The sequence below is a fragment of the Pinus tabuliformis genome, chromosome 3_2, assembly GCF_031772625.1.
Source record: "Pinus tabuliformis cultivar Carrire ecotype Pingquan chromosome 3_2, CPIR1, whole genome shotgun sequence".
In the NCBI taxonomy this organism is placed as follows: Eukaryota; Viridiplantae; Streptophyta; class Pinopsida; order Pinales; family Pinaceae; genus Pinus; species Pinus tabuliformis.
Window position 1 is genome coordinate 5,319,409 of NC_142302.1, and position 16,510 is coordinate 5,335,918.

Consider the following 16,510-nt stretch of genomic DNA (forward strand, 5'->3'; position numbering starts at 1 on the left):
GAGAACCACATTGTGGGGAGTAAACAGGACAATAAACTGTGGTTGCAGAGCCTGAATGTATAGAATGTAAACTAGGTATTCAGTTTCTTCCTCTTCTACCAATTACAAAGCCCTTGTTCTCTTATTTGGAGTATGTCATGGAGTTAGTGGATTGGGAGAGAAAAAATGGAGATGTTGACATTGAAGATGGGTGGAAGGGATTTATATTTTTGTTCAAAGGAGTATATGATACAATAGCTTCCCTCCAAAAGGCCTAGTCTCTCACCGAATATAGAGATGGTGAATCTATAAAGAATTTGTTGTGGTTGATGTACACAAGAGGTTGATCATTGTCACTATTACAGACTCATATTTGAGTATACTAATTTTCATAGTCGTGTATGGTTTTACTGTGTTTGTCTTCTTTGGATTTTTTTTAAAGTTGGAATGTCACAAATATTTTTTTCATCAAGCACCATCATTGTTTACAATACAGTATATATGATTTTGTGACATTCGAAACCCTTAATCCATTGACTTGGATTAGATTACAGTATTACTTCTTAATCAAAACTAGAAAACCATGGGTCAAAACAACATGTGCCATGGAATTTCTAAAAGAAAAAACCTTTTCTTAAAAATTGCTAACATGGACTTACAAAACTAGTTAAACATAAGCATTGTGTAACATCCCCAAATAGATGGTGTAACCAAAGTGATCAATAAGTTCTTAGAAACCTATTTTTGATTGAAAAACCACGCCACTGGGCGTAATGGCTTCTCCTAGCACAATGGTGGTACAATACCACTTATCATGGAGCTATCAAAACAACAACATATGAAGTTGTTTATGGCCGAAAACCCTTGTTAGTAACCTCCTATTTTCTAAGCATCTCCAAGGACTAGACAATGGATAATACACTTCATAACAAAGAAGGTGTTCTCTACAAATTTAAAGAAAATTTGCTTATGGCTCAAAATAGAATGAAACCACAAGTAGATTAGCATCTCTCCAAATTTTCTTTTGTAAAAGGGGATTAGGTGTTTCTTTACCTACAACCTTATAATCAACCACCAAGCAAAGGAAATAACCCCCAAAAATTAGCACCAAAATTCCATGGACCCTATAAAATCATACAATGTGTTTGAAAAAATCCTATATCTTACCTCTTCTAGCAGACTCTAAGTTTTTTCCTACCTTCGCTGTGTCTCACATGAAGAAGGTCATCATATGAAAGTGCAAGGGGTGCACTAATGTATTAAAAAAATATGAAAAGGACTCAATTTGGTTATTATTCGTAGTAGCGTTGAATACTAAACAATGTCAATTGCACCAATACATGATTCAAGTAGTAATGTAGTGGAAAGATATGTAGCTTGGATATGCAACATGGAAATCGATAACAATTCTACAGCACTTTCCTCATCTCTAGCGTTGACAAAAATGTTTCTTTTGAGGGGCGAGGATATTTTCATGTCTTATCCTAATCGCTATAACTTAAACTACTTAGAAGTCAATCAATTGATGTATGAAAACATCCACTTTGAATAATGTCCATTAGACAACAGTTGATAGTTATTTAATATAAAAGGGTTCACTTTATAAGGACAAATGAGTAGTTGGTACCCAATAATGATAGGTCAACAAGTATTTATGGTTTTCTATTAAGAATCTATTTAACAAGAATAAAAGTCTATGAAATGTTGTCTTATGTTGTTATATATGGAGTTTCGCTTAGTGAAAGGTTTCCCCACTTTAATAGGAAAGTAAAAATTATTTTATTTCTTCAAGTTATCATAATATAAAGGTATATTTCTTGTATTTTTTCTTAATCAACATAATAAACCAACAATTTCCTCATTGCTCAAAGAATTAAATAAGGATTTTTATAAATTGTGTGGCCATTTAGCTATTTATCTATGTAATTTTCCATCTGTCATCTTACTCTTGCATTAACCATATGTTGCAATGGAAATTTTCCATCAACAAGTAAGAAACCACTGAAGTGGAAGCTTCTTCTTTGTACTCCAACATTTCTTTATGTGTTTCTTGTGATATGAACATTAGCCTCATTCATGTAGTAGTGTTTACCAGAGTAGTGGAATATCACAGGATGACTCGTTTTGCAGCCCGGGGAACTTGTTGCTAGGCTCAATGACCCCAACATAGATTGAACATGTGCCTGCACAGGAACCTAGAAATGGCAGCACTAAGCGGCGGTGAAAAATAAGATAGACGGGCAGGAAACACTGCTCATAATAAACCAAAAATTTCCTCAATACTCAAATAATTAAATAAGGAGTTGTATAAATTTCTATGGTCACTTAGCTATTTATTTATGTAATATTCCATTTGTCATCTTACTCTTGCAATACCTAGATGTTGCAATGGAAAATTTTCATCAGCAAGTAAGAAACCACTAAAGTAGAAGCTTCCTCTTCGTACTCCAACATTTTTTTTTTCTTTTCTTATGATATGACCATAAGCCTCATTCATGTAGTAGGGTTGACTAGAGTAGTGGAATATCACATGAGGGCTTGTTTTGCAGCCCGGGGAACTTGTTGGTAGGCCGTAGGACCTCAACATAGACTGAACATGTGCCCTGACAAGAACCGAGCACTGGCGGTGCTGAGTCAGTTGCTCAGGGACAATGTTGCTCTAATTGTAGTTTTGGAGGAAAAGGACACTAACCATATATCGATGCCCTTGCACCGGGAAAAAGTCAACTTATTTGTGTGGCTAATACACACAAATGGAAATCTAGATCTTAAGGATGTCAATCTCTGGCAGGTTCATACTCTTCTTAAAGGACTAGAGAAAATAGTTGTCAGTGTAGACATACCTATGTTAGTCTGTGGTATTTCAACTCAATTCCTGCAAGTGGCCCCCATGCTCTTCTTGCGACAGGAAAAGTTGAATCCTCACATCCAGACTTAACAAAAAATCCCCTTGGTATATTATGTTATGCACGCAAGTTTTTTTACCAACTACCTCTTGTTAGTGTTTATTATTCCTTTGCAAGAATGGTGGGAATAACACAAGGTTTAGACCATCAACAAAGAAGGATGGACATTGCAACAAATGAACCTTTATTCGCCAACTGTACCAAACATTTTTTTGAAACTCTTGACTATATTTTGTATACAACGGATTCACTTATGGCAGATTACCTATTAGAGCTTTTGGATGAGTAGAGCTTCTGCAAAGACATAGGTCTTCCTTCTCGTGAGTGGTCATATGATCATATTGCACTTTTGGCAGAACTTTGTTGTAGGCACAAGGCTCATGGCTAGCATAACAATTCCAAAAATGATGGTCCATTGCCTTGTCGAAGAAGAACATAAAAATTTGTCAGTTTCAGGGATATAAGTGAGTTGTCACTTCTCCTATGTACAATGTGTTCATGGTTTTCGTTTTGTATTCTGCAATTAACATTTTATCCCTTCCTTGTCATTTTGTCATCGTGAAGATGGTAGTTGGTAACATGAAACATTGTTAGCTACATTTTCCTTGAGTGTTTCGTATCCCTATAAATTGCAAGGATAATATGATAGAGGATGGGGTTCGAGAAACATTTTAGTGGTAATGTAGCAATAAGAATTGGTCAAAATTATCTACATGTGTGAAACACATTTGTTTTACACGCAAACATTTAGCAACGGAAGAGTATTGGGGGTTTCTTTGAGGTTTTTCCTTCTAAAAAAATGGAAGTTAGGAAATTAAAAAGAAAAATTAATGTGGTTTTATTTTTTGGCTTTTGCTAAATTGTTTTTCGTTTTTATTTTTTACAACTTTGTTTTATTTTAGAGCACTTTGTCAATCATATATACAATTAAGAAAAAAAATTCTAATTAAAAGATATAGTTGTTACAATAATCAAAATCATATATAAAGTTGTTTCCAATAAACTCTTGGTTTGATTTAATAAATCATATATAATGTTGTTGTGGATATAACTCATTAGTTTGATATAATAATCCATAGATTTTAATGGAAGCAAATGGCACTATCACTTCAAATTCCACCTGCCTAGAATATAATTACTAACCTACTTTATGATAAGTTGATTTTCTTTATATAATAATATTTGTATTAAAATAAACAAAATGACAATTTTAATCAAATATCCTACCTAATTTGTTAACAGAAACAACCCAAAAAAGCTATTTTATTAGTGTTTAAATGTACATATATCATTCATTTCAAATTCAACACTAAACTTGTATTTTTAGATATTTAATAGGAGTAAGGTTTGTCAACACTTTGTACTCATACATAGGTTGTGAGCAATGGGAAATCTAGGATTAAGTTGATCCACTATTACATATACATTTTTTAAAGAAAATCCTTGGCATGGACGAAATCAAAATCGACCATCCTTACTAAATTTGTTGTGGCTACACATGTATGACACTTGATTGATTATTTATAGTCCACTTTGCAATAAGGTTAGCATTATCTGGTAGAGATATTTTCCATTCATTGAATCCACTTTATCTCAATGCAATACATGCTATACCAAGTTGGAGTCATACAATTTATCTATCTCAATTTTTTTTTTCATATAATCATTTTATAATATTTTTTCTTTTAAAAAAAGAGTTCTTATATTTAGTGATTTAGTTTTTTAAGACTATCTTCTCAAATCTTTTATTCCTTTGATGTTTCTTTGAACCTTTAGGGACAATTTCTAGTTTAGTTTTAAAATAATTTGTATCCCTTGTCCCACCCACAAACAAGGGGTCTCATACACCAATTTGATGTCTTGCTTAACCGTGACCTTAAAATTGGATAATAATAACAATAATTGAGATTTGATGTGTGTACTATTATGACACTTGGTAACATATAGATTTTTATTTTTAAAATAATTTTTATTTCTAACAAATTTTATTTTAAAATAAAAATTCAAATTTCAAAAATTATTTTTTATTCTAAAAATATTTAGTTTAATATTTTTTGTTTTACCTTTTTTCTTTTTAATTTTCAAATCTAATTAAGAGTCAAAACATTTTCCCCATAATCTAGTATAAAAATAACATTTTGAAAAATTAGATTCCTCTCCAAAATAAATTTATATTAATCTGTACCAATTCTTATCATAAACCTATTAATATATATTACTAAATTAATATTAATATATATTAATAAGTCCCCAAGGTTAATTCCACTGGATCGAGTCCTAATTGTTGAGTACCTTACGGATGGGGAGGGGGGAAGGTCAATTCTCTTCCATGCCCTTAAAATTAAGCAGTGCTATCATGAAAAAAAAAATTAACCTATAGGGCACACCACGACCCTATTTATAGGGCAAACCAGGTTGTCAAATACGTGAACTCTTGCGAAGCCCCGAGATTGGCCAAAGGTTTCTAGAGACATCCAAAGCCTCACTCGACGTTCATAGATGGGAACGATCATGGAGTCGTAGAATCAGATATAATAAGGTTGTTAGGCTTCATCGCTTGGCTGAGGAAACCATTAGAAGTACGCCTTGGCAAAGTTTTGTGCGAAAGATTGATATCGGCGGAGTTTCTGATATATCTTAGAAGAGATTTCTGCATTTGCTCTAGGTTTCGGGGATCTGAAAGTGTTGAATACTTGTCTGGTTCACTGTTTTATTCTATTTTGATTCGTTGCAATTCCAATTCCAATGGCGGACGTGAACATGCAGAGCGGCGAGGTGGAGGCCTTCGCTTTCCAGGCTGAAATTAATCAGCTGCTCAGCCTCATCATCAACACTTTCTACAGCAACAAGGAGATTTTCCTCCGGGAGCTCATCAGCAATTCGTCCGATGTAAGTATGAAATTTAAGATTTATTAATTTTGAACTTCCATTCCCTTCCCATCCAAAGTATAGGGTTATATTTTCAGAGAATTAGGTGGGGCTCGAAGCTTTGATTACAGGGGAGTAAAATAGGATGAATCAGCAATTCATCTGAGCAAATTAGGTTCATCAATAATCACATGCCAATATATTAAATGCTGATTATTGTTTGTGGCAATGGCTGCAGGCGCTGGACAAAATTCGGTTCGAAGGACTGACGGATAAGAGCAAGCTCGATGCTCAGCCGGAGCTCTTCATTCGGCTTGTGCCTGACAAGGTTAACAAGTCCCTCACTATTATTGACAGCGGAATAGGCATGACTAAAGCGGGTAACTACACTAGAATTCTGATATATGATTCTTATGATCGTATGCTTATGTTTAGTTTAATCAATCTTGAGATTATATTACAGTGGCTGTTTTGTGTGAAATTTTCTGATTTGCAATGCAATGCAATGCATAGATTTGGTGAACAATTTGGGAACCATTGCGAGATCGGGGACCAAGGAGTTCATGGAGGCTCTACAGGCCGGGGCGGATGTGAGCATGATCGGTCAGTTCGGCGTGGGTTTCTACTCAGCCTACCTTGTGGCTGAAAAAGTGATTGTTACCACTAAGCACAACGACGATGAGCAATACGTTTGGGAATCCCAGGCTGGGGGGTCGTTTACTGTTACTAGAGACGTTAACGGAGAGCCCCTGGGCAGGGGAACTAAAATTACTCTGTTTCTCAAGGAAGGCCAGGTACTATAAGCATGCCCTGTTCTAATATGTTTCATCAATTTGTTTCTTTTAACATTTCCTGTGCATATATTTAAATTTAAGGGCATGGCTTGGTTGGGGATGGCAGCTGGAGTACCTGGAGGAGCGGCGGCTGAAGGATCTGGTCAAGAAGCATTCCGAGTTCATTAGCTACCCCATCTATTTGTGGACTGAGAAGACTACCGAAAAGGAGGTAAGCGACGACGAAGAGGAGGCAGAGGAGAAGAAGGAAGATGAAGATGAAGGGGATATCGAGGAAGTGGAGGATGACAAGGATAAAGGGCAGAAGAAAAAGAAGGTGAAGGAAGTGTCACATGAATGGAGTGTGGTAAACAAGCAAAAGCCCATTTGGATGAGGAAGCCAGAGGAGATTAGTAAGGAAGAATATGCGTCTTTCTACAAGAGTCTCACCAATGATTGGGAGGACCACCTGGGTGTGAAGCATTTCTGTGTGGAGGGTCAGTTGGAGTTCAAGGCTATTCTCTTTGTTCCCAAGAGGGCACCGTTCGATCTGTTTGACACAAGGAAGAAGCTTAACAACATTAAGCTGTACGTGAGAAGGGTTTTCATAATGGACAACTGTGAAGAACTTATTCCCGAATACCTGGGTTTTGTGAAAGGTGTGGTGGACTCTGACGATCTGCCCCTCAATATCTCTAGGGAAATGCTGCAGCAGAACAAGATTCTGAAGGTAATTAGGAAGAATTTGGTAAAGAAGTGTATTGAAATGTTCAACGAGATCGCTGAGAACAAAGAGGAGTATGCCAAGTTCTATGAGGCGTTTTCAAAGAACTTGAAATTGGGGATACATGAAGACAGCCAGAACAGGGCTAAGCTCGCGGATTTGCTGAGATATCACTCGACGAAGAGTGGAGACGAGATGACGAGCCTCAAGGACTATGTGACCCGAATGAAAGAGGGGCAGAAGGACATGTATTATATCACCGGCGAGAGCAAGAAGGCAGTGGAGAATTCTCCGTTCCTGGAGAGACTGAAGAGGAAGGGTTATGAGGTCCTGTTCATGGTGGATGTCGTCGATGAGTACGCAGTAGGTCAGCTCAAGGAGTATGACGGGAAGAAGCTTGTTTCTGCTACGAAAGAAGGGCTGAAGCTGGAGGAGACAGAGACAGAGGAGGAGAAGAAAAAGAGGGAAGAGAAGAAAACCGCATTTGAGAGCCTGTGCAAAGTGATGAAGGACATCTTGGTGATGGATTTACATTATGGGTTTTCCTAATTACTTTAAACCCTTAACCAAGATCTACTTCTTTGTAAGAAATCAAAATCAATGCACAGCGGAACTTACTTTCCATCTTCAAGGGCTCCTGGTATTGACTTGAGTTGTTGGCTCTTGAATCCTTCCAAGAACTTGCAATCCTTTTCTCTGGCTATCCTAAATGACAGAGTACCTAGTCTTCAATGGAGCAGACAATTTTTCTGAGTGATAGCAAGCCTTGGAGACTCAGCCCTTTTATAGCAGTGCAAAACCCCAATCCTAGGGCATCCTAAAATTTAGCTGAAACAAGTCTGTCAAGAAATCTGAAATTTCAGATTTTGAAATCAATCAATCAATCAATCTGATTTCCTTATTCAGCTCAAATTTTTTTACTGCTATAATTTTTAATCAATTATAATCGGTCCATTAACAATTGTAATTGATTAACATTATTCTATATGTATTTGTATCCAAATTCTTATTTAAATACGTATGATGCCATAATTTAATTAATCACATTATTTGGCATATTTTAATCATTACATAAATGTAATCTCGCTGACAGTATTTGACATTATAATCACAATGCACGTATGTCCAACTTAATATTTGTAATTAGACGTCTCTAAATCCAACAATCTCCCACATGGACAAGTGCAACCTTTTGATTATATATCCTTAACTTTATTGCATGCAACTTTTCTGTCTTTACTTATCGTATTTCTTAAACAATTCCATCCATCAATTATGCTAACAAAGGACTTAAGCGGCATTTGTCACATTTATTCGCAACTAAACTGACATAAATCACGCTGCCAACATAACTGAATGACATGAATCTGATTTGGACATATAGTTTAGAAATTTCACGCAAGTGTGATTAGACGTGCCTATTTCTAATTGAGTCACCTTTACTTTACTTTATGAGGCCAAAAATTTAAACTTTAAAGAAAGAAATAATGAAACTAAAACTGAATGCAATTTGTATATATCATCAAAATTGTTTACAATTGCATTACATAGAACATCAAAAAACAGAACTTAAAACATATTCAGACTCCCACATTTTTTTTTCTAGTTATCCTAAACAGATATTACACCCATACAAGCAACATGTTGGTGAAACTTCTTGGGTGGTAATCCTTTAGTAAGAGGATCCGCAATCATGGAGTCTGTACCTATGTGTTTTATACATAATTCATTATTCTGCACTCTCTCTTTTACAACCAAAAACTTAATGTCAATGTACTTCGACTTTGACGAACTTCGGTTGTTGGTTGCGTATAACACTGCTGAATTGTTGTCACATAATAATTTGAGTGGTTTCTCAATAGAATCCACAATTTTCAGACTTGTGACGAAGTTCTTCAGCCATACGCCATGATTAGATGCTTCAAAACATGCAACGAATTCAGCTGCCATAGTGGAGGAGGCTACCAATGACTGTTTAGCGCTCTTCCATGACACAGCGCCACCTGCCATCATAAAGATGTATCCTGATGTTGACTTCATGCTGTCGACACATCCTCCAAAATCAAAATCGGTGTATCCAATGACCTCGAGCTGTTCCGATCTCCGATACGTGAGCATATAGTCCCTTGTTCTCTTTAGGTATCTCAACACTCGCTTGGCTGCCTTCCAGTGTTCCATACCTGGGTTACTCAAATATCTCCCTAGCATTCCGGTAATGAACGCAATATCCGGACGCGTGCATACTTGTGCATACATGATGCTACCCACGGCTGAGGCATAGGGAATATCTTTCATGAGGTTTTTATCTAAGTCAGTTTGGGGACATTGTTTCAGACTAAACTTATCTCCTTTTGATATAGGGGTATCTCCTGGTTTGCTGTTTTGCATGCCAAATCTTGTTAGAATCTTATCGATATAGTTCCTCTGGGATAACCTCAGAATACCTTGAGATCTATCTCTAAGTATTTCAATCCCTAGAACAAATGATGCATCACCAAGATCTTTCATTTCAAAGTTCTTAAATAAAAAATTCTTAGTTTGATGCAACATGTCCTTGTTGTTACTGGCAAGCAATATGTCATCTACATATAAAACCAAGAAAATAAATTTACTCCCACAGAACTTAAGGTATATACATTCATCTACTATGTTAGACTCAAAACCAAATGAGCTAATAACTTGGTGAAACTTATAATACCATTGTCGAGATGCTTGTTTTAGCCCATAGATAGATTTCTTAAGTCTGCAAACCATAGACCCTGCATCACTTGATACAAAGTTTTCTGGCTGCTTCATATAGATCGTTTCATCAATGTCACCATTGAGAAACGCCGTCTTTACATCCATCTGATGAAGTTCTAAATCATAATGTGCTACAAGCGCCAATATAATCCTTAAAGAGTCTTTCGATGAAACTGGAGAGAAAGTCTCTTTATAATCAATGCCTTCTTTCTGTGTGAAACCTTTCGCAACAAGACGTGCCTTGTATTTTTCAACATTGCCTTTAGAATCCCGCTTAGTCTTAAATATCCATTTGCAACCAACGGGTTTCTTGTCTTTAGGCAACGGAACGATATCCCAAACGTCATTGTCATACATAGATTTCATCTCTTCATTCATGGCATTAATCGACATTTGAGAGTTAGAGCTTTCCACGGCTTGTTTGATATTAACAGGATCATTTTCAAACATGCCAATGTCAAACTCATGTTCTTGAAGATATGCATAATCCTTTGATTGTGTAGATCTTTTCTCTCTAGTAGATCTCCTAATTGGCACAGGCTCTAGATTTTCTTGAGGTTCATTTACAACTTGATCTTCAACAGGAGGAAGAACATCATTACCAACTTCTGACTCTCCCACAGGCCCTAGGCCATCAACATTTGTCATGTCAATGTGAGGGTTTGGGTTGGGTTCAGGTCCATTTGTGTTCTCTATTCCCTGTTGAGTTTCTAACTGAGTTGTTTGGGATGATGAAGTTTGCACATTGTCAAAAGATGTATTTCTAAACGCAATCGGAATTTGAACAAAACTAGGACTTTGGTCCATAGTCTCATTCGCATTCGTCTCTTCTTCTTCAAAAATACTATCTTTTGTCATATCTCCCCCCACAAACTCATTATCCTCAAAAAATTTTGCACTTCCTGACTCGAAAACTGTATGTTCTGTTGGATTATAGAATTTGAACCCCCTAGATCGTTCAGAATAGCCTATAAAGTAACAACTAACGGTTCTTTCGTCCAGTTTCTTTTTGCTTGGCTTATAAGGCCTAGCTTCACATGGACATCCCCAAACTCTCAAATGATTCAAGCTAGGCTTGCGCCCAACCCATAACTCGTAAGGGGTCTTGTTAGCTGCTTTAGTGGGCACTCTATTAAGTATGTATGCTGCAGTCTTTAAGGCTTCTCCCCACAAATTCTCAGGTAGAGTTGTACGAGCAATCATACTTCTCACCATGTCTTTAAGGGTGCGATTTCGTCGCTCAGCAACACCATTCATTGCAGGCGAACCTGGCAACGTATACTGAGGCACAATTCCGCATTCCTCTAAGTATTTTGCAAAGGGACCTTGACGTTGTTCTCCTGATCCATCATAACGACTGTAGTATTCACCACCATGATCAGAACGAATGGACTTTATACGTTTGTTAAGTTGTAACTCAACTTCCGTTTTGAACTTTATGAACACATCTAATGCTTCTGCCTTTTCTTTTATTAAGTAAATATGACCATATCTTGAATAATCATCTATGAATGTGATAAAGTAACGGTCACCATTTCTTGTAGCCTTTGGAAAAGGACCACAGATATCCGTATGAATCAATTCTAAGACATCATTACACCTTTTTGCATCATACTTACGTTTATTAGTTTGTTTTCCCTTTATACAATTTACACAATCACTTAAGTTTGTAAAATCTAAAGGTTGGAGAATTTCATTAGACACAAGACGTTCTATCCTTTTCATAGAGATATGTCCTAATCGCTTGTGCCATAATGTTGCAGATTTCTCGCAAGTTAATTTACGTTTTCTATTATCTATATGCAGTGCCTCTGAATGTGAAGTGTCTATATCTAGAAAATAAAGATTATCATAAGAAGACAGGATACCAGAAGCAAGAAGCTTAGAATCTTGACACAAACTGAAATTTCCATTACCAAATGAACATACATAACCATTTTTGTCCAAATAAGATATAGAAATTAGGTTCCTTCTGAAAGATGGAACCACTAAAGCATCAAAACTTAAATAAAATCCTGTCTTACATAATAATCTAAATTTTCCTATGCTTTCCACTTCTACTTTATTGCCATTTCCTACGTAAACGTAGCGCTCTGCCTCACTTGGCTTGCGATGGCTTAGGCAACCCTGCAGTGACATACTGATGTTAGTCGTTGCACCTGAATCTATCCACCAAGTATATCTAGATACAGAACTTAAATTAACTTCAGAACAAACCAAAGCAAGAGACATACCTTTCTTTGCCAACCATGCATGATAGTTGGTGCAAAATTTCTTTGTATGTCCTGGCGCTTTGCAGAAAAAACAGTTCCTTTCTCCTGCTTTCGCAGCAGTATCTTCCTTCTTGCTTTTCTGCGCGGCATTGTTTGCAGCTACCTTGGTAGGTCCCTTTTCCTTGGCAGTAAACTTGCGCTTCTTGCCTTTACCCTTAGGATTAGATGTTACTACATGAGCACTTTCTCCCTTAGTCATTTTCTGTCTCTCTTCCTCCTGCACCAACCGAGCCTCAAACTCAGGTAATGTCCATGTCTCTTTTTGACAATTATAAGTCATCTTGAATTGACTAAAGTTAGACGGGAGAGACAGAAAAATGAACTCAATGAGAACCTCATCAGAGATGTCATAATTATGCCCTTTCAAGGCACGTTGAAGTCTTGTCATCTCAATAACATGCTCTCTAACCCCTTCTTTTCCCTTGTATTTTATTGTTGCCAACTTCACAAAGAGTGTACTCACATCAGTCTTTTTACTCTTTGTGAATTTTTCTTCAAGGGCCTTAAGGTATTCAATAGCGCCTGTCTCTGTATCAGGTATGATGCCTCGAAAAGTCTCATGGATCGTTTGCTTCATCACCATTATGCACATGCGATCTAAATGCTCCCATCTAGCAATATCAGCCTTCTCTTGAGGAGTTACCTCACTCTCTTTATTAGGCTTGGGGCGATCAAATCTCAGTGCTGTGTCCAATTGCATGATCCCTGAGACTAATTTCAGCTTTTCCTCCCACTGTTTGAAATTGTTCCCCATGAGGGGCTTAATCTGACTTAGGATTAACATTATGTTTGGATCTGAAAAATTCAAGAACAAGGAAATAATTTAGATACGATGCATCACGATTTAATCATAATTCTAAAATCTATCTAAAGGCATGTGTAAAACTATTTGCTCAATTAAAACTTTAGCCAAAACACCATTCAGTAATGAAACACCTTTGGGTGCAATCATTACCTTCAGGCAACCCTTATGCACCAAACAACTTAGCAGGCGCCAACCCTCCTTTGGGAAAGCTAACACCCACGTCCATTGCCAGCACGTTACTTCAACTTGTCATGAGTCATCCTTGCAATCGTCTTACAGAGAGCGGTTCGTTTGCGAACATCAATGCTTGACTCATGCGAAAACAACACATGTATACCAAACACCGTCTTTAGTTAGATTCAAAAAATTATGTCTAAAACCTAATCTAGGACATACCTATAGAATCTACTCGTCCTATATAGAATACAGTATCTTATAACACTTTTAAATTTAATATGTCAACTATATTCATCAAAAATAATTATTAGGTTTTAGTAAAACTTTAGCAGTTTCTACAATGATTACCTTTTAGAAATGCTTCAATAATTTATTTAGAGAATACTAAATAATTTTATGGTTGCCATGATTAGCATCATTGTGATAAAATCCGAATTTAGTATTATATCAATAATTAACGTTAATACAAATTTTATGCCATAATTAGCATTATTGTGATAAAATCCGAATTTGGTATTATATCAGTAATTAACGTTAATACAAATTTTTATGCCATAATTGTGATCAATTTAGAATTCAGTATTATACCCTTTAATTGGTGTTAATACCAATTTTAAATAATATCTAAATCCTAATAATTAGCCTAAATATAGCATAGTAATTATAGTAATTATAGTAATTATAATTATTATAACCTAAATTACAATCATGGTAAATTTCATTGTACGGAATTAGATAAAGCGTCTTCCATAGTAAATTCAACTCTACACTGACAGAAATACAACAAATGATTCCTTACAAACCGCTAAAGTATTTTAGCTGCAATAAAATATCTCTGTGCAGAATGAGCTAAAAGAAAAGAAAAAAACTTCCATATGTGGGTTGTTTGAAGTGGCATTAATTGATTTATGAACTTAGCCTTGCAAGTACTAAAGCCCTTAACAACTAAAATGCGAGCTGTGGAAATGAGAACATGAAAGAAATTTAACTGGATACCGCCAAAAGAGATCTGGATGAGTTTCCATCATGAACTGTGGGGCCTATGTACTGTATAAACATGCCACGACTCAGCTAGATTTATTATATTACATTGTCAATCAACACGCTTTAGGTGATTCAAGATACAGGTGCTTTCTTCTTGGCATCTTTCTTAAGCTTTGTCAAAAAATGGGGTATACTGTATGCATAAAAAGAAAGTAAGAAGCAATTGGGGCCTGAATCTGCCATAGGTGTTCACTGTCAATAGCCTTATGTGCAGTTCCACCGCTGCAGACAGCGACGTAAATAGGCCATTGATGCAACGAAAAACTTCATGAATGCAACGAGGAATGCATGAAGCAACTAATTTATCATTAATTATAATCATAATCACCGAAATGAATAATGAGATGTTGAAGAGGTTGATCGTCTATAGTAAATAACAAATAGCCAGGTCAACTGTATTTCAAAGTGTTTCTTAGACCGAAGTTGCAACCACACCCTTGTATCCATCCAACTTTAATACTGAGTTATCTGTAATGCGCTTCAGAATTGTCTTCCTTTTGAAATAATGAAAAAAAAATAACTTTCCAGTATTAATTATTATCAAAGTTCTTAAAGATATATTTACTGCTCCATGAAGAATATACGCAGCTCACAAAGCAAATACTACCCAAAACATGGCATGATGGCATAACCTGGTTATGGCTCTTCCAAGGCAGCAGTAACAAATTGAATCATAAAAATAAATGCCGAGTTTAATAATTTAAGATCTTTCCTATCCGTGTGACACTCCACACTTCAAACATGGCAACTAAACCCCAAATTTAAATTTTGACTTTGATATGAAATGAGAATTGTAAACAGAGCGGGCGTTCCTCATGAGACTCCCACAGTCAAACAATTCCAGCAGGTTGGCAGTAAGAATAGGAGGAAGTCTTTCCAGCACAACGCTAAAGTTCACAGACTCAGTGCGTTACAAACCTAAGGATGAAGACAAATCGCCGACTTGGATTTTCAGTCACTCAGTATCTCGCCCAGATGAAGACAGAAAAACAGCGAAGGGTCTATTTTAATACAAACCCTGAAATAATAATTTCTCTTCAAAGAAATTATCGGGAGAGACAGTTCTTACATGAAGCTAGGCTCCGATACCAATTGATGGATTTACATTATGGGTTTTCCTAATTACTTTAAACCCTTAACCAAGATCTACTTCTTTGTAAGAAATCAAAATCAATGCACAGCGGAACTTACTTTCCATCTTCAAGGGCTCCTGGTATTGACTTGAGTTGTTGGCTCTTGAATCCTTCCAAGAACTTGCAATCCTTTTCTCTGGCTATCCTAAATGACAGAGTACCTAGTCTTCAATGGAGCAGACAATTTTTCTGAGTGATAGCAAGCCTTGGAGACTCGGCCCTTTTATAGCAGTGCAAAACCCCAATCCTAGGGCATCCTAAAATTTAGCTGAAACAAGTCTGTCAAGAAATCTGAAATTTCAGATTTTGAAATCAATCAATCAATCAATCTGATTTCCTTATTCAGCTCAAATTTTTTTACTGCTATAATTTTTAATCAATTATAATCGGTCCATTAACAATTGTAATTGATTAACATTATTCTATATGTATTTGTATCCAAATCCTTATTTAAATACGTATGATGCCATAATTTAATTAATCACATTATTTGGCATATTTTAATCATTACATAAATGTAATCTCGCTGACAGTATTTGACATTATAATCACAATGCACGTATGTCCAACTTAATATTTGTAATTAGACGTCTCTAAATCCAACACTTGGGTGACAAGGTGGAGAAGGTAGTGGTTTCGGATCGCATAGTGGACTCCCCTTGTTGTCTGGTGACGGGCGAGTATGGATGGACGGCGAACATGGAGAGAATAATGAAGGCCCAGGCCCTCCGCGACACCTCCATGTCGTCCTACATGTCCAGCAAGAAAACGATGGAGATCAACCCTGAGAACGCCATCATGGAGGAGCTGAGAAAGAGAGCCGAGATGGACAATCATGACAAATCGGTGAAGGATCTCGTGATGCTCTTGTACGAGACCGCCCTGCTCACCTCGGGGTTCAGTTTAGAAGACCCAAACACTTTCGCTGCCAGAATTCACAGGATGCTGAAGCTCGGCCTCAGCATCGAGGACGATGCCACAGGTGAGCTGGATGCAGACATGCCGCCTGTGGAAGAGGACGACGCCTCCGTTCAGGAGGAGAGCAAGATGGAGGAGGTCGACTAAGTCTCCCATTGACTCGTATAA

General features: G+C 36.7%; 1 protein-coding gene across 1 annotated transcript; it reads left to right on the forward strand.

Annotated features, from left to right (window-relative positions):
* Positions 1-5,362: 5,362 nt before the first annotated feature.
* Positions 5,363-16,489, forward strand: LOC149179533 (heat shock protein 90-1-like). Its single transcript, XM_089418003.1, has 5 exons — positions 5,363-5,774; positions 5,992-6,133; positions 6,267-6,547; positions 6,654-7,769; positions 16,043-16,489. The coding sequence occupies exons 1-5, from the start codon at positions 5,631-5,633 to the stop codon at positions 16,487-16,489; spliced, it is 2,130 nt and encodes a 709-aa protein (XP_089274129.1). The 5' UTR covers positions 5,363-5,630.
* Positions 16,490-16,510: the final 21 nt, after the last annotated feature.